Source organism: Zeugodacus cucurbitae, chromosome 5 (assembly GCF_028554725.1).
Source record: "Zeugodacus cucurbitae isolate PBARC_wt_2022May chromosome 5, idZeuCucr1.2, whole genome shotgun sequence".
Classification (NCBI taxonomy): domain Eukaryota; kingdom Metazoa; phylum Arthropoda; class Insecta; order Diptera; family Tephritidae; genus Zeugodacus; species Zeugodacus cucurbitae.
Window position 1 is genome coordinate 59,104,915 of NC_071670.1, and position 20,043 is coordinate 59,124,957.

Below are 20,043 nucleotides of genomic sequence, written 5' to 3' on the forward strand. Positions count from 1 at the left end.
CGCGATTCTATGGCCATTTTGAGGGAAAACTTCGGAGAACAATTGATCTCAAGAAATGGACCCGTAAGTTGGCCACCAAGATCATGCGATTTAACGCCTTTAGACTATTTTTTGTGGGGCTACGTCAAGTCTAAAGTCTACAGAAATAAGCCAGCAACTATTCCAGCTTTGGAAGACAACATTTCCGAAGAAATTCGGGCTATTCCGGCCGAAATGCTCGAAAAAGTTGCCCAAAATTGGACTTTCCGAATGGACCACCTAAGACGCAGCCGCGGTCAACATTTAAATGAAATTATCTTCAAAAAGTAAATGTCATGAACCAATCTAACGTTTCAAATAAAGAACCGATGAGATTTTGCAAATTTTATGCGTTTTTTTTTTTAAAAAGTTATCAAGCTCTTAAAAAATCACCCTTTATATCCCATATCTATATTACACATAAGTATATAGACATTTTACAATACAATATTTCTATAATCTTGAATGCTTTTCGAAATATAAAATCAAGTTAGTATTGGCTTAATCGATTTAAAGCAAACCTGGTATGGGTACATATCTATGAATATAATACATCTATTTTATTTGTTACTAGCATTAAAATTGAAGCTCGAGACTTTCAAGTGATAAAAAAGTCCATGATATCGCCAATATCAACAAGTTATTTTTTATTATTCCATCCATATCAGTTTGTTAAAATTTTATATATTTTATATACACTTTAGATATTTTAAAAATTTTATTCAGTAACATCAAGTAGTCCTTTGCGATCGTAGTATGGCAGTAAAGCTATAGCATTATCTTGTATTCTTTTATTTGTGTATAAAAGACTGTGAAATTTGCGCGAACGCTCCCCACTTCCTATCAGGGTGTTGAAATCTGCTTCATCAGTTTTGTCATTAATAAGGACAGCCTGATTGCACAGCGACGACACAAGAGCTATAGAACAAAAATTTTATGGTTTCATTTCCACGCAAAATGTATTATAAATAATTGTTAGAATGTATTTACGTACCGTAAAATCGGTGAGACTCCATTTGCACACAAAATTCATGTAGGCTAGGTATGTGTCCTTTATAATGGAGCTGAAGCAACGTTTCGGACAAAAATCCATGGTAATATTTAACAAATTCATTCTCTCTATGAAGTTTAAATTCTAAAGGCAACGAAGTTTGAAAGAAATAGTGAAGGTCAACAGCCGGCGATGTCCATGAGCTGAATTGCAAATCGATCAGCATGATATCTTTAATAGCCCTTCCACTTGCTGACTTCTCATCCCTACTGCCACTATAATTATACCTTAGCATTACATTATTGGTCCAAACATCACCATGAGTAAGTGTTAAAAAATCTCCGTGATGTGGTTCAAAGGAACGCATTCCATATTCCATCACATGTGGTTTCAACTTGAGCAGTTTGTTTTTGTAATATGATCCCAAACTCGTGCACTCTCCAGCGAAATCCGCACAAGCTTCTAGTACACCCTCGAAATATGGCGCAAACCCACACGTTTGTCGATTGAATATCCCCCTTTGCAATTTAGTTAGAACTCCAGGCATACGCTCATTTAGCACGGCTGCAGTTGCATGCATTTTAGCTAGCTTTTTAAGTGTCAACATAGTCTGCGCTTCATCCATCCCAACAAGCCGATCGGGAGTAACAAACTTTAACACCGAGAGGTCTTCAAAAATGATGGCTGAATGCTCGTAGTCCACATAAATAGTATCGGCAAATAGTTTATCTTTGTCGCCGATTTCCTGTAGCAGCTCCGTGAGTTTTGGCAAAACTTGCTGGTACATTAACATTTCCGTATTGTATATATCATATTGGCTCATGATATCTGTTATGAAGGGGTCACTTTCGTGTGACGTTTTCACGATATATGAAGCATGCTCCCTTTCCTTGCTGCTAAACACGAAATTGACGCTGACCCGTGTCATCACACTGGCATAGTTGTCACCCTTTTTTGTGGCTGGTTTAATGTCCATTTTTGTTATAAAAAGTCCTTGGTCATTTTTGTACTTACGCAAAATAGGCTCGAGGTACTCTGTGGTTAGCCAAAGCGGCGCAGTCTGATATTCTATGTCTTTCATTTCTTAAATGAAATATTTACTCGAAAGCAAGATTATTTTATATTATGTATATTGTCTGTCTTAACTCAGTGAGTTTTTGTGAAGGTCTGGATGCTTTCTTCAATTACACGCTGCTTTTTATAACAAGCTGGACGCGCTTTAAATATATATATACATGTTGTATGTATATATAATCAAAAAGATAGGTTTTGCAAGTATTAGAGATAGTATTTTTATTATTATTACTACAACCATATATGCTACGTATGCACAAACTCATGTGCTTGGGAGCTTCAGCGGGCGCTATATAGCTCTTTCTCTTTCTCTCATTCGCATAAATATGCGATAATAATGTGAACTGGTAAGCGATGCTATAAGGGTTATAATACTCTCGCAACATTATGCCCACAAAAAGGCGATGGATATTTATCCCTGAGTCAACTGTATCCACCTGTTTCGCTTTCGTTTTTCATTTGTAGGCCAAGCTAGTGGCCACTGAAAAAGGTTAATGAATTTTCCTTAATCATCAATGGGTATTTAATAATGACCATATACATATATTGTAATAATTAATTTATATTTTCCACTTTATTTAAATGTAAAGGGCTTACAACCCCTTCGAAAAGTATTAAATCTTGGTAGTCTGCCTGATTCCCTTCTAGAAGTCCTCGTCTATGGAAAAGTGGCAGTAAGTTTGTAAGATTTTTTTGAACCTGCTTATTGCGGTACACGCTGTATAAGAATTTAATTGCACGCTCATCCTCGTCCACCAATGAATTGAAATCTGTGTTAGCTATGTTTTCATTTATCATCACCGGTTATATGACACAATGACCGAATGAAAGGCTGAAAGAATTAAAAAATGCATGTGCGTTTCTGAATCTGGAATATTTTTAGTTAAAAAATTACCGAAAAACCGTTTCTGCTCAACTTGTTGACGGAAAATGTTTAACGACGGTACCGGAAGCGAACTATAGTTCAGTCTTCTCAACACCTCACTGAAGATATCATGATAATATTGGAAGAGTATGTCTTGTTTATAGAGGCGCATGGGCTCCTGCAGCGAAGTGTTGAAGAGATGATGCAGATCTAATGCTGGCGAGTCCCAAAACGAATATCTAAGGGTTCAATACAGTTAGGAGGTCGAAAAAAGGCATTTTTCAAGAATTTTTTCGAAGCAAACTGTTTGGTTTATTGATTTGAAACTTAGCTTGGCAGGTATATTATGAAAACTTTAAACTATATTCACATATTTTTTATTGCCAAAAATATATGTCGGGAACGTTCATATTGCCAATTTTGCAGAGATCCGCAAAAAAGGCCTCTTGGACTAGATCTTCTAAAATGCAAAAACCAAATAAATTTAATTAATATAATAAATAATCCAGTGATTGATCGAAGGAATTAAAAGGTTCGATTTTCGACCAAAATTCGGGCCTTTAATTGTTTATAAAAATAATAAATTTTCATCAGATGGGGAAATCCTTCAATTAATTACTAAATATAGTTAAGAAGCTTGTGTAAAAATTTCAGACCGATCGGTTCAGCCGTTTCTGAGAATGCTCACCGATTTTGAAAACACCGTTTCGTGAAAAACGAGTTTAAAGTTTTGTCCTCTACTGCGAGATACCTCGGCGCGCCTTCACTAATGTGTCTATAACTTTGCAAATAGTCGTCGGGATCGACTTGAAATTTTGTGTGTATATACTCAGATTTATATATATTAAGAAAACGCAAAAAAAAATCGATTTTTTGAAAATCCTAACTGTATCCTAACCGATGTGGGTGTGGAGCAACGTTTTTCGATTTCCAGGTGATGCGGTGCCAATTTTCGATTTATCACCATAAAACTCACGATCGGACAAATTGTCTAAAAAAAAGCCACGATCATATTTGTCCAAGCGACCGTTATCACGTTCATTTTGCACCGCCGATGCGACGTGCAGTTTTTTTTACCAATATTCTGATTTCAGCTGAAAGGATGTACACTTTGTAAGAAGACTAAGTACATTTGTTTATTTTAGTAGATAACATTTTTATAATTAACTTAATCCATTCATGTTTGGCGAATAACAAGATATTTATCAAAAGTGCGATAAGAAACCCAAACAAATGTGTAGAAAGAGTTTCCCACGTTTTCGTTTACAATATTCTGGCTACCACGCACGAACCTGTTAAGTCACACGATAAGTTTCAAAATAGCATCAGCAAAGGGTGTTATTTATAATTTATGTAGGATATGAATTTTGTTAACAATGCTTAGATATATCTATCTATCTATATACATATGTACTTATTCAAATTCAGAAGTGGCATAGAGGTATGAGTATAATAATGCTGATAGATAAGTTGTACTTGTAAAAGTTTGAATGCTCATTGTTGTGAAATTCTGAGATCTGTAAATTAATTACTTTATACTATATATAACTAGTATTTTGGATATAGTCGCTTAAAGCGGTTCCTACGCCAAATCTATATATGGGTGATTCTACGATAAGAGGTTTCATTGCGGCCAAAGAAAAACTGATCTTTGTCTCTTTTATTTATTTTTTCACGTAAGGGCAAGTCACTTAATATACATTTTATTAATATTTCGACGACCACGGTAAGTACATCGGCCCGTGGAGAGACGTAAAGTTTATGGTAGATAATTATTTTACCAAAAGCAAATAATTAATTTAAAATGACATTACCAATGAAAGGTATTCTCTTTCCTAGCTGAATAAACCTTAAAATTAAAATAACAAATCAATAAATTCACTCTTTATCCTAAATAAACGAAACAAAAATGAACTATAAAATCTTATGATCTTTCAAAAACATTTCTTACTTTTTAATCCTCTGCCCTTTCAAAAGAAGATTTGACATGGGGAGAGTCTGGCCAACCTTATCTAATTTTTATATACATACATACATATATATATATACATATTTAGCGTATGCACCGCTTTTGCGATTATAGGCGAATTTATTTGAACGCGCTAGTCATCTCTCCTTTTTGCTGTCTGACGCCAATTGGAAATACTAATAGAAACCAGGTCAGTTTTTACCTGGTTTTTCCAACGGAATGGAGGGGTTACTGTTACTCTGCTTCCATCAGCGGGTACTGCATCGAACACTTTCCAAGCTGAAGCGCTTTCGTTATTCGAGCAACATGACCTAGCTAAAGTAGCCTCTGTCTTTTTATTCGCTGAACTATGTATGTCAGTGTCGTCGTATAGCTCATCGTTCCATCAACTGCGGTATTCGCTGTTGCCAATGTTCAAGCCATAAATCGTCCACATAACCTTTTTCTCGAAAACTCAGATGTGGACATCGTCCATGCTTCTGCACCATAAAGCAGAACGGGGTAGATAAGGGACTTGTAGAGTTTGGTTTTGGTTCATCGAGAGAGGACTTTAACATTCAAATGTCCACTCAGTCCAAAGTAGCACCTGTTAGTAAGATCGATACTGTGTTGGATTGCGAGGCTAATATTTTTGGTTTTGTTGATGCTGGTAATGGCTGAAGGTGGGGAAGGGGTCATGTTCAGCAGTTCACGCAAGAAAGTGTCTAGTCTCAAGCAGCTCAATATGTATCTATAAGACAGAAAAAAGTTTGAATTAAATAAATAATTGTTTACATAGAAAAAAATATTGAAAATAGGCCATTTAATCCCTTAAGGACAAATATGAGATGACTGTTGTCATTTATATCTCGCATTGTGAAAGACGTCACATAATAAATACAAAATATAATTGAATTTCTCTATAATAGACTTAAATTATCACCGTGGTGATTTATTAGTTCAGTCAAATGTGAATTCCAGTGTTTTATATGGTAGACAGAAGAATACAAATTTTATGCTTTAAAGAAATCAAAAAAGTAAAAAACAAAATGTAGTTTAGTGTAATCCGAAAGAAGTAGAAAGAATCGGCTAAATATATGAATTTTGTGGCCGATGCCGATACCAAGGCCGATTAATCGTTCGGTCTCTATTATTTGTTTCACTTTAATTATCACAGTATTAGTAATTTAGGATAATAAAGGGAAATAAATTAAATTAATAGTAGACGTTATATGAATTGCCAGGGGAGAGACAAATTCAGTTTGCGAATCCAGTACACCGCACAATTGGGCCGCAATAATTAAAAAACTACAGCGTTCAAAAGAATTTTGCGATTAGTTTTATTAACTTCAAGCTGATATATGCTCTCGAGCACTTTTTTCAATGCGACCGCCTTTGTATTCATGTCGTACACACGGAACGAAATTGGCAGGGTAGATGCATAAAAAAATTGGGACAAAAGTTAATTTAAAATGTTATATGAAATAAACAAAATAATTTTGGTTTTTATGCAATAGTACTTAATTTTAATTATTTTACTTTCGATTGAATTGAGTTTAAGTTTACCATCTCATACAAAAAATATATGTATTGTCCGAAAGTTAAATAAAAAGTAGCAAGGGGACAAGCCAGAGGAGAGACTTTTTTAGACTTTGTAAGGAATTTCACAAAAAATTGTTTTAATTATGCAGCTAGTTGTAATGTTTTTTAATACATTACATTAATATGATGTGTTTCATTTAAAAAAAATAGCAACATAAAGGACAAAAACAACACTTTAAGCTGATTGCCGCACAAGTTCCCTCTTGTGCTTTATTGTACATAGTCCATATGTATACTAGTGGCCAGTCCACGCATTGCTGTGGATAAGGTATATGTATATTAAATTCTATTCTGGTTAACTATTTAATAAAGTGAAATTAATTAGAGAGTAACTAATTATTTCAAAATGTAGGCATAAATGTGATTGTATTTTTTATTCTTTCATCCATATCAGATTGTTAAAATTTTGTATAATTTATATACACTTTAGATATTTTACAAATTTTATTCAGTAACGTCAAGTAGTCCTTTGCGATCGAAGTATGGCAGTAAAGCTTTAGTACTATCTTGTATTCTTTTATTTGTGTATAAAAGACTGTGAAATTTGCGCGAGCGCTCCCCACTTCCTATCAGGGTGTTGAAATCTGCTTCATCAGTTTTGTCATTAATATGGATAGGCTGATTGCACAGCGACGACACAAGAGCTATAGAACAAAAATTTTATGGTTTCATTTCCACGCAAAATGTATTATAAATAATTGTTAGAATGTATTTACGTACCGTAAAATCGGTGAGACTCCATTTGCACACAAAATTCATGTAGGCTAGGTATGTGTCCTTTATAATGGAGCTGAAGCAACGTTTCGGACAAAAATCCATGGTAATATTTAACAAATTCATTCTCTCTATGAAGTTTAAATTCTAAAGGCAACGAAGTTTGAAAGAAATAATGAAGGTCAACAGCCGGCGATGTCCATGAGCTGAATTGCAAATCGATCAGCATGATATCTTTAATAACCCTTCCAGTTGCTGACTTCACATCCCTACTGCCACTATAATCATACCTTAGCATTACATTATTGGTCCAAACATCACCATGAGTAAGTGTTAAAAAATCTCCGTGATGTGGTTCAAAGGAACGCATACCATATTCCATCACATGTGGTTTCAACTTGAGCAGTTTGTTTTTGTAATATGATCCCAAACTCGTGCACTCTCCAGCGAAATCCGCACAAGCTTCTAGGACACCCTCGAAAGCTGGCGCGAGCCCACATGTATGTCGATTGAATATTCCCCTTTGCAATTTAGTTAGAACTCCAGGCATACGCTCATTTAGCACGGCTGCAGTTGCATGCATTTTAGCTAGCTTTTTAAGTGTCAACATAGTCTGCGCTTCATCCATTCCAACAAGCCGATCGGGAGTAACAAACTTTAACACCGCCAGGTCTTCAAAAATGATGGCTGAATGCTCGTAGTCCACATAAATAGTATCGGCAAATAGTTTATCTTTGTCGCCGATTTCCTGTAGCAGCTCCGTGAGTTTTGGCAAAACTTGCTGGTACATTAACATTTCCGTATTGTATATATCATATTGGCTCATGATATCTGATATGAAGGGGTCACTTTCATGAGACGTTTTCACGATATATGAAGCATGATCCGTTTCCTTGCTGCTTAACACGAAATCGACGCTGACCCGTGTCATTACACTGGCATAGTTGTCACCCTTTTTGGTGGCTGGTTTAATGTCCATTTTTGTTATAAAAAGTCCTTGGTCATTTTTGTATTGTCCCAAAATAGGCTCGAGGTACTCAGTGGTTAGCCAAAGCGGCGCAGCCTGATATTCTATGTCTTTCATTTCTTAAATGAAATATTTACTCGAAAGCAAGATTATTTTATATTATGTATATTGTCTGTCTTAACTCAGTGAGTTTTTGTGCAGGTCTGGATGCTTTCTTCAATTAGACGCTGCTTTTTATAACAAGATATTTACAAAAGTACGATAAGAAACCCAAACAAATGTCTAGCAAAAGTTTCCCACGTTTTCGTTTACAATATTCTGGCTACCACGCACGAACAGTGATACTGTTAAGCCACACGATAAGTTTCAAAATAGTATCAGCAAAGGGTATTATTTATAATTTATGTAGGATATGTTAACAATGCTTGGATTATCAAGCTTATAACACAATCTATATCTATCTATATACATATGTATGTACTTATTCAAATTCAGAAGTGGCATAGAGGTATGAGTATAATAATGCTGATAGATAAGTTGTACTTGTAAAAGTTTGAATGCTCATTGTTGTGAAATTCTGAGATCTGTAAATTAATTACTTCCTACTATAAATAAGTAGTCTTTCGGAAAAAATTGCATGTCACGTTGTTTGTCCGGGATTGGCTCCTAAACTACTGAACCGATTTTAAATAAATTTTGCACACGTCAGCAGTTTGGTCCGTCTTAAAAGGAAAGGAAAGGAAAACTATCCTATATATCAAATTTTAGTCGCATTGTCCATCCGTCGGTCCATTCGGTCATTTGGTCAAGCGATAATTTGAATTGAAATCTAGATATCTAAATAAAACTTCGTATACGTTACAATTAGAAATATGAGATTGTATTGTAGATAGGTAAAACCGAACAAATGCAAAAAATAAAAAAAAGATATTAAGAAAAAATAAGACTTTTGCGACAGATATTCATAGCAGGGAAGGAAATTAGGATTTACACATTTCTAGGTAAGTGGACTCAGTCACACTTAAATCTTGATATTATGAGAAAGTTGGTATTCTTAGTGGCCAAAATTGGACTTTTATCACGACCAAAAAATTAGTAGCTAAACAAAAAGGGATAGAACAAAGCTACAATTAAAGATATAAAATTCGGAACACATGATCTAGGTACGGAAGGGCATATGTGATTAATTGTTTTATTAATTTCGCGAGAAAAACCTGAAGATAGCAGAGACAGTGGAAGTAACACTGCCCACTTTTTGACCGCTTTGATCAAAATTGAATGCATATTATTTCGACATTCTTAAGTACTTTTGACAATGAGAATAAATTGATGCCGCAGCCCAAATATTATTATTGGGAGAGGTGGAACAGAACTGCAACCGAATACAAAATGTATTAATCTGCCAGACAATTTATGACCTACATATTGTTCACGAAATAATTAATAAATTGAGATGCAAGTACAAAATAATTACTTGGATCATAACTGATTTAGTAATCCCGATACTTTGTCAGCAAATGATTTGAATGTTAACAACATTAACTTCAAGATACAGCAATTGCGATCACATTTTTACCTACAATGCACAGACGGATGGACATTGCGACTAAAATTTGATATATAGGATAGTTTTCCTATCTGTTAAGTTGGACCAAACTGCAGATGTGTGAAAAATTTAATTAAAATCGGTTCAGTAGTTTAGGCGCCAATCCTGGACAAAGAACATTACATGAAATTTTTATATATATAGAAGAAGAAGAAGAAGCTAAGCGTTGAGATTTATCTCGGTTACATGTAGTCGATTATTCACAACAAAGAGATTTGTTGGGCTAAGCAGCGATGTGCACACACATAATAAATAATTCATTCGCACCGTCTACAAGTTGTTGGGTAAATCATTGTTGATGCGAGAAAAATATGGCAAAGCGAGAGTTAGCGAGTGTCAAAGGTAGTGCTTTAATAATTTGAGGCGATTTATAAGAAATACATTTTTTGTGTGATGAGTGTGCGTGATCGATAAAATGAAAAAATCTTCTCATTTGTGATGTGAAACAGCTTCCCATAATAATACATTAGTCATTCAAATACGCACCGAACACCTTCAACTTATCAACTTGTTATATACTTAGAAGAAAGAACTATTATAGGATGTCAAACGAGCTTTTTATACCCTGAACAGATAGGGTATATTAAGTTTGTCACGATGTTGGTAACACCCAGAAGGAAGCGTCGGAGACCCTATAAAGTATATATATAAATGATCAGTATGTTGAGCTGAGTCGATTTAGCCATGTCCGTCTGTCTGTCCGTCTGTATATATACGAACTAGTCCTTCAGTTTTTAAGATATCGTTTTGAAATTTTGCAGATGTTATTTTCTTTTCAAGAAGCAGCTCATTTGTCGGAACTGCCGATATCGGACCACTATATCATATAGCTACCATACAAACTGAACGATCGGAATAAAGGGCTTGTATGGAAAACTTCTGCATTTTACTACATATCTTCACGAAAGTTGGTGTGAGTATTGTTCATAGAAATAATTAAAAAAAAAATTTTCAGATCGGTCACTATAGCATATAGCTGCCATACAACCCTAACAATCGGAATCAATGGCTAATGCACCTGTGAAGGGTATATTAGCTTCGGTACAGCCGAAGTTAACGTTTTTTCTTGTTTTTCTTCTTATTGAAGGAGTCTATAATGACCTTCGGAGTATTGATTAAGTTCATAATGAATATTTATACCACACATCGATCACAATGTGAAACATCAATGCACAAGGACTTCTCCACTTGAACCATCCGTCATAATGGAGGCTTTAGCTTTCGCTGCTATCATTAGGTATAAATATAACAAAGACAGAACTCAAGAGTTAGCATTCATTTGCTCAACAATCAAGTCGCTTTGAGACTATTATACGGTATATATGGTCTTGAATATTTTCGCTGCGCATTCTAAAGAGATCACTTATCACCATATATTAAGGCGGGCCTATAAAAAGTCGATAGGCTGATATCGTCTAGCCTTGTAGTTTTTGTTGTTGTAATAGCTATGGAAATATTTGCTAAACAATATTTAAGAATGCTGCCGTGTCGATAGTATTTAGAGAGATAGTCCTGATCCTTTTCGTTTCGATTATGTAGAACCGATTGTTCTAAGAACGTCGTGATCTTCGGTACCTACGCTGAGGGATAACTATAGATACATTTGTTCATCTCGAGAACGGTATCAACGTAGAGCAGTATTTGCTAAATAATGGGTGTATATTGATCAGCTTCTCCTTGACATTTTCGAAAATTTGAGTTATTTGAATATCTGGTCAACTGTAACTGTTCAGCAACCGATTTCTTGCCTCGAATATATCACTGAAAAGCAATCTCTGGGAGAATATAGTAAATGTTAGATATTGTTCAAAATGATTTTAAATAGCTTATTTCCAGGTTGGAATTTTTTATAAACAACTGTTTTCTAAGTGGATAAATTCTGTATAACTTCTTTTTTTTTAAGTCTTGCTTTCTTCGAGTATCTTTAAGACATTAAATAACACAATTTTTCTCCTTAAATTTAGCACCAAATACATGTACTGCAATCTACGTGAAATCTCTAAATATAGCTATAACCTCGAAAAGAGCAGACGAGACCAAACCATTTATTATTTGCATTAAATTTCGTGTCTTTATTTGTATACAAACCAAACCAAGCCAAACGACAAGCAGAAATAAATGAAAGAATTTAGCTTTGTTACGATGTGACTGCCCAACAAACACACAATTAAATACATTAACCAACACATACATGCATAGAGTACACACAGAGAGTATAGAGTACGGAGTAAATCGGAACGAGCCATCGCACTCGATTGTGAGCGCAGACAAGTCAAGCGATTTGCATGCTAAGCACGCATACGCACTAATGTCCTAAGATTGAAATGCCGAGACGCATACTGAACATGAGCACACCCACACATACATACACTCGCACCCACACCAACACACCAACACATGTGGCACATAGTCACATTTGTGGCGCAACGCATTTGACAATAATTTCATTTGTCGACTTTGCATTTGTGTTTGTGTCTACACATGCATTGCAAATACAATATAGTATTTGACTCTAGTTCAAATGAAATGCATATTTTTCAACTAATTAATGATGACAGGGGATTTGCGCTTGATCTGTTCCAAGCATTAAAATAATGTCATTCAATTTATTCGCTGTTCATACGCCATGCTAAGTGGTGTCTCTGTGTGTGTGCGGGTGAGTCAACAGTGTCAGTGACTTTGTAACATTTCGTTAATCTCGCATCCAATTGCATTTGTATTGTTTTTAATGATTTGGCAAATGATGCGCAGCCAACACGCACATGCGTGTGTGTGTGCGCGACTGTTTCATTTAAAGGATTATATTAAAATAATGTACGGATTAGCGAGTTGTATGTGTGAGGCAAGCGTTGAAAAACGATTTTACGCCGACAAATCAATTAAATTATTTCAATTATATAATTCTTCTATTAAAATTGAATATTAAATCAGCGTGAGTGCATCACTAAATATGCAAACATGCGCTGAAAATGGTGTTTGATGTGATTAAATATTTGTTAGTGTTATACAAGTGAATCAGTACAAATTTTATAAAATATTAAAGCAGCACAAATTTAATTACAGATTTAAAAAATTAATTAAAGTGAGCTCAATATTCAGATAAAAAATTATATAAGTATAAATAGACGATTGACTCTGAAAAAGTGTTTGTATAATTTTGTTAATATTGGGTTGGCAAATATCTACCTTCCGCTTTTTTGCTCTTTATTCAATGCTTTATAAAAAGTGTTATCGGATTTAGTTCAAATATGCGCCGTTTCGTTCGATCATTTAACTATTTCCATCTAGACGGCAACTTCATAATACCCCCTCGTAGAAGTCCCCCTTCTTATTTACGAAGAACTCGAACAGCCACTTTTCACAAACCTATTTTGAGTTCAACTTTACACAACCAAGGGCGTTCGTCATTGACATGAACAGGTGGTAATCACTTGGCGCTATTTCCGGGCTATATGGTGGTTGCGATAAAACCTCCCATCCGAGCTCCCGTAGCTTCTGACGAGTCATCAACGAAGTGTGTGGTCTGGCGTTGTGCTGGTGGAACACTACACCCTTCCTGTTGGCCAATTCTGGAAGCTTCTGGTCAATTGTTCGCAGTAGATGGTAGAATTAAGCGTCTGGCCATATGGGAGCAGCTCATACTGTTGATTCCCTTCCAATTCCACCAAACACACAGCTAAACCTTCTTGGCCGTCAATCACGGCTTGGCCACTGTTTGGAACGATTCGCCAGCCTTCGATCACAACCGTTTTCACTTGATATTGTCTTCCGCCGGTTGGTTTATGCATGGTGTCGTTTTCACACCCTCTGAATCGTCGAAACAATTTCTCCGTATTTCGAAGTAATAGAGTACCATCCCCCAAAACACCATTAGTCTCACGGAACGTTTCTCTAGCGGATTTGGATAGTGAACTCCATGTTTACATGTTCTAAATATATGTTATAACTGTTGAACACAATATCCAAGCTAATCATACACAGCGTCGTTTTGTAAGTTATGTCAAGACCTTTCAAAGATGTATATATAATAATATAATTTATAAAATCCCTTTCGATACATAATGAACTATGTATATTGAATCGACACCCACCCTTTCAAAGAAAATAATCAAGTAACATGAAATCTTCTTTATTTCTCTTTATGGTTTCTATAATTATTTGTTTTATATTAATTTTAAAGATGTGCCATCGCACCCGACCTTGATGTTGAGGCTACCAGGAAGACTACAGGCCTACACCACAGTCAACAGTGCGGTTGAAGGATATATCTGGGGATATATATATCAATGTTCTCGGTCGATCGGACTTCCTTAGCAATAATAGGGAGCGTCAGCGATTTAGAGAAGAGAGGAGAGAGCAGGAGAGTTCACTTTAGTTCATCATTATATTCCCATCTTCCTTGTCGGAGTAGCAGATATAAATATATAAACTAATTTTTATATTTTATTAAAGACTTCATTTTGACGATTTATTATGAATTTCTTCACGCTTTTCTAAACATGTATTTGAGCGTATAAAAAATTTTCTTTACTGATATTTTCTTACAAATCTGCCATTCTCCAGAATAACCTTACTCAAGAGAGTTTCTACGGATGAATGGTAACTAGGAACTCATGTTAACTCAAACAAAGTAAAGACGGGAATTTATCTATATACAACAAGCAAATAAATTACTAAATTTCGCCACTATTCTACCAATTGAACAATTCTAATAGAGTTTTAAGCCAAGAAAAGTATTTTTCGATATTTGAATAAACTCAAACTGTCTTTATCACTTAATTGAAATTCAATCGAATACAAATCAGAAAGACACTGCACAACTGAAGCTCGCACGAAAATTTGCAGTTTGATTATTGTATTTGGAATACATACAGCAATTTTGCAATTACTAATTGAAAATTGCTGTATTTCTTGTCTAGTTTAATGCTTCACTGCACATAAATAGACTATACAGTATTATTACTGACACATAAGTGGAAGTATTAAACGGTTCCTATTAAATGCGTAATATGAGTATTATACGTTTTAAAGTAGTGGTTGTGGTTTCCATACAATCCGCAGACCAAGCTGAAGGCGCAGTCAGATATGCTGCATTAAACCTACATATTTCAATATTTAGTTACATGTTGAAAATTTATCCATTATAAAGATAATAAAACAGCTCACTTCTAAATTTAATAGGGAGATTACTTGGCTTAAATAACAATTTACATTAATTTCGTATTTAATTTTTAATAACCAAAAAGTATAAAAGGCATTGCCTACATTTAGGGTGCTATTGAAAAGTGTAACGATCAAGCCAACAGCATGACTTGAATAAAGCAAGCGGAAGTTGTATAGCTGACCTGCAGTGCGAAACATAATGGCTACTACAAAATTGTTTGCACTCAAAAACGTACAATGGGTTTGGTGTGGGTGTATTAGCATATGAGAGAGCCGCTTATAATGTATTATATTTTAAATATTTCTGCAGTAAACGCATTTTGTATTTTGTTGTACTACAACACAAATTGTTGTAAACGAAATTTAATTAACGCACAATAACCTAAAGCAATAAATGCGCAAATTGTGCAAACAAAATAATCAAATAAACATACCACGCAAAAGCACAATTTAAAGCTGCTGCTGTTATTTTGGCTGAAATAGTGCAATACAAATAATGTAAATAAATAAATAAATAATGCTCATAAATGTCTACAACAAATAAAACAACTTATAAATGTCTACCAGCAATCCATTAAAATAAATTATCGGTCACTTAAGTGAAGGTAAGGCGCTCACATCTCCTCTTACACTTCCGCTCCTTTGTTGCAATTCTCGAAAATCCTTAACTTTGCCGAAATAAATTAACATTGTGCAATATTAAAAGTAGAAAATTACGTTTATAGCACAGGTGAAAACTCAATCGCACCCAAGTGACCTTTCTGGGGCAATAAAGAATGCAGTTAATTGTCATACTCAGATTCAGGCAGGATTATTTCGTTATTATGTGTGAACTTACATAATTACAAATGTTTGTACGCGTGTGTGTGTGTGTGTTGGTAATTGGCGCCAGCATAGTATACTGGAATATGAGTTTTTATGAATTGCCTTGATGGAATTGAAAAGTTCTTAATTAGCATATGGGTATACAATTATATGGGTTATGGAATGATTTTTTTTTATATTTTCAAGTAATTTAAACATTTAAAGGATATACATCTGGTGAATTGCCACTATATATGTTGTAAAACAACAAAGCACACACTTGTATATTCTTGATTGTTTTTACGGGGTTAGTTGGGTTTCAGATGCTAAAAACAAGGGTATTTTTACAATTTTTTTTAATATTTACAATCAAACATTCATTTAAAATACACCATTAATATATTTCTACTACTGAAAAATATCCATTATATATTAGATTTTCAAATTACGTAGATTTTGAATTTTGATTATAAAACCACAACAAAATAAAATATTTCATAATTGCCTAAAAAAGAAAAAAGCAAATAATTAAATTTCTTATCATAAATCACTTTAATCGCGTATAAATTACCTTAAATCCAACACCAGCCGAGGACACTACTCGACGTCCACGCACTGTTGCGCCTTTTATGAAATGTGAAAAACAAAATCTTACCCACAACCTTTCAAAAACAGTTAAGTAAACATATTAACTGTTAAAACATAAGCTTTTCACCACGAAATCTTTGTAAGAGGACTCTGCTGTGGGAGTTAAGATAACAATGACCAATGGCTGTGAAATACCGATATGGTTCAAGATAAAAAACTGTATGGAGGAAGGAATGTTAATATTTCGCTAATTTTTTTAAGTAAACATGACAATCTATTTTTAAGCACTCAAATTTTCAGCAACAGAAAGCTTTTCATTCATAAAACCAGGCGACGAGATATTTAAATATACATTTTAGAAATAAAATATAGTTAGAGTCAGTACTATATTGACCATCTTTACTATATTATTTTGAAATATCTATTTCTATTTTTATTAATCTATTTTTAATTATTTTTTTCTATTACATTTATTTGTTGTTGTTCTTATTTCATTTTTTGTTTTTATACAATTTTGTGTTTTTTTTTTGTATTTTTGATATTTTTCAAAATTTTCAATACACATTTTTTGACTATATCAAAATTTATCCTCTTTTAAAAATTACATGCAAGCTTTCTTATCTGATATAGTCATATACCTTTGTAAGTTTTTCAATTTCACTTTCCTGCTATAAAATTCCCATAAAAGTCCACAAGCACATAACTACGCTTATTGTTTTATAATAAAAATATTATGTACATATGTATGTGTGAACGAGAAACAAATTAAGGTTTGAAACCAAATTTATAACAGTTAACAGTTAACAGTTTTGCTGCCATTGGTTTGAGGAAAGCAATCGGCATATGCCATAAACTTAGATAACCAAAATTTATAGCATGTTTCTGCAACATTGTAGCTATTCAATGAATCACAACATTTTACCATAATACTGGTATCTGTTAAATATAAATTATAGTAAACAGAGTTACAAATATAGGAAAATGTATGTAATATTATTATATCTAGCAAAAAATTTTAAATATACAAAAATTAAAAGAAATATTTAAAAAAATTTAAAATTAAATAATATTGCAAATAAATTTAATATACTGTTAAATAAAAAATGTATTTAAAAAATACTTAAAAAACTGTTTACAGGAAACTAGATTTTGTTAAAACAACAATCATAGAACTACAAAAATATGAAGATATATTTGAAAAGCACTGGATATTTGAATGTATGTATAGTATGGATAAAAACCCAAAACTATTTCATGCATACTTAAACAATCAGCGGAGTTCACAATATGCTGTTCAATCACTCGCCTGGAGCAGCTACCGGGGAAGTGTTGCCGACAGAGAAAATTCGATTTTTAATATACGAAGGACTTCGTAAATTCGTGCTTTCGGCGCTTCAAAAAGCTGCTTCAGTTAATCGAAAAAGTCTCAGGGCAAATATTACTATTCATCTATGATTGAACATACAAATACAGTTGAACTTCCCTAACTCGAATCACTATAATCCACGAAATAACTTCGAGTTAAAGAGAGAGAGGATTTCATTAAAACTTCAAATTTTTCAAAAAAGCGGTAAAATATAGATTTATACACGGTATTATTTATTAACTTTGTATAAAGTTTGATGTCCATATATACGTTAAAACTTGTACTCTGAATTTTGTTTGTTGTAGTTTTCAATTGTTTGGCTATTCTACTTGTCTGTATCCCATGCTTTTGTTACATGATTTATGAAATCCATAATATTTTAGTTATTGTTCGCCTCCATACGAATATAGAGACTCTTTTAAAACTCTACCTAGATAGTAAAATTTTAAATTTTGTATTATGCCCTGGTCGATAAGTTTGATTTATGGAAGGCAATTTTTATAAAATTTGGCTTCTAAACGCTATTGCCAAATCAAGGGTTCAAGAGTTCAGGAAGTTCAGATTATGGAAATTCAACTCTATATCCTTTTGGGATAACGGCGTATTTTGTTATTGCCAGCTACTTGTACTCCGCTTGACACTTTTTCGAAGTCGACAGAATTTTTTTGAATTATTGTAATTATTTTGTATGTGTATTTTTATTTAAAAATGCATTTCTTATTTTCAGAACGATTCACATTTCTTTAAATTACATTCCAATAAACAATAAGTAAAATTATAATTTAATTATTATGCGAATTCTCACCCGGTGGTAAGTTCTTAGTTAAACATATATACACTCATTTAATACAATATGACTACAGTGGACTATATTTTCTTAGAACCCAACCGCTTATATCAATAAAAATTAGAATACAACGAAAACATCCTTTAGAAATATATATCTACCGAAATATATTGACCATTGCTTAGTCTCGAATCAGTGCTGCATACTAAATTTTCCTTTTCTAAATAATTATAGCTTCGGAGAGCGATGTTTATCTTCTTTGGTTTTGGTTTTCAGTATGTCTAAATCGACATAATAAATATTGTCATAACCAATTTCAATGTTACGAATCTACAATACGTCAAGTTCAATGTTGCTGTTGTGCATTTAGAGCCAAGAAAGTGTTAACTTGTTGAATCGTTGCTCATGTAGACGAAGTCATCTGTTAATGATGAGACGGTTTCGTTATAGAAATATGGTCGATGATAGAAAGCACTATTTCTGGACGTCGTTTATTGCCAGATTTTATATTAAAACCTTATTAAAAATCGCTAAATAATTTAAAGGTTATGACGTATTTTTATTCGATCGATTCAAGCTTATAATTGGGCAGGTCATACCGAAATCTCTATCGAAAGCATATACATATAAGGTATAATGAATTATTAATTTCGTTGTTCAAGTGAATGACAACATATCATACTAACGTGTTCTCTAGATCAATTTTAAGTAGAAACTTAGTTATATATTCAATATGTACGATAAACTCTGATATGCAGCAAATTTATCGGACGCTGTTGTAAGTGTTTAACTAATATATGCGGAAGGTGTTGCAGTTAGTCATAGCATTATTACTAGTATTGCCTAGCATTTTTTTTTTGCTTTCGAGTTTGGTTTGAAATCAAGAAGTTCGTCATGATTCTCCATACAAGATATTAGCTACAGATATGCTTTAACTTTCGGTTGACATTTAACATGGTCGCCAAACAACAACATCAACAAATTAAAACAGCGTCCCTTTCGTAATGACAACCAAACCTGTTGGTTTACACTGAGCTGTTCCCTCACCAGACTCAACCAGAACGGTGCTAGATTTTTATCCAAGAACTATAAACACACTAGCATTTCTCGCAATTATTTCGGTGAAGTTCTCTGCCAGTCCACTAACGCTAACTGAGTCATTGTCATTGCTTTGTATATCTCATTTTCAAAAATGCCGTGATCTTGCTTATAAGGTGTTGAAGTATGCTATCTTGACTTATCTTGTCCAATATTTGCAGATAAATGCCAGTGTAAATGAACTCGGAATACTCTGAGTATCTGTGGAAAAGAAAGTATTGTATTAGTTTTATTAATAATTGTTTTTATTGCACACAACTCACCCTGCCGGCATGTTGATTTTTTGAGGGTATACCTCGGTAAAGGAGAGACAGCGAGGTGATGTTTTCTTATAGACCTCGTAACTTCGGTGACTCAGTGAAACCTTTATTTAGACGTTTCTATAAATACCTATGCTGTAAATTGTATATATATGCCTGTTGATATTGAAAATTACTTTTATTAATACTATA

At 33.8% G+C, this 20,043-nt stretch overlaps 2 protein-coding genes across 2 annotated transcripts; both read right to left on the reverse strand.

The window, feature by feature from the left end:
- Positions 1 to 652: 652 nt before the first annotated feature.
- Positions 653 to 2,197, reverse strand: LOC128922115 (uncharacterized). The gene is made up of 2 exons (XM_054231698.1): positions 1,013 to 2,197; positions 653 to 936 (listed from the first exon to the last, which is right to left on the reverse strand). Exons 1-2 carry the CDS (start codon positions 2,088 to 2,090, stop codon positions 737 to 739), a joined length of 1,278 nt encoding a protein of 425 aa, XP_054087673.1. The 5' UTR covers positions 2,091 to 2,197; the 3' UTR covers positions 653 to 736.
- A 4,660-nt stretch (positions 2,198 to 6,857) lies between these two features.
- LOC105210039 (uncharacterized) lies at positions 6,858 to 8,401 on the reverse strand. The gene is made up of 2 exons (XM_029038855.2): positions 7,219 to 8,401; positions 6,858 to 7,142 (listed from the first exon to the last, which is right to left on the reverse strand). The coding sequence occupies exons 1-2, from the start codon at positions 8,294 to 8,296 to the stop codon at positions 6,943 to 6,945; spliced, it is 1,278 nt and encodes a 425-aa protein (XP_028894688.2). The 5' UTR covers positions 8,297 to 8,401; the 3' UTR covers positions 6,858 to 6,942.
- Positions 8,402 to 20,043: the final 11,642 nt, after the last annotated feature.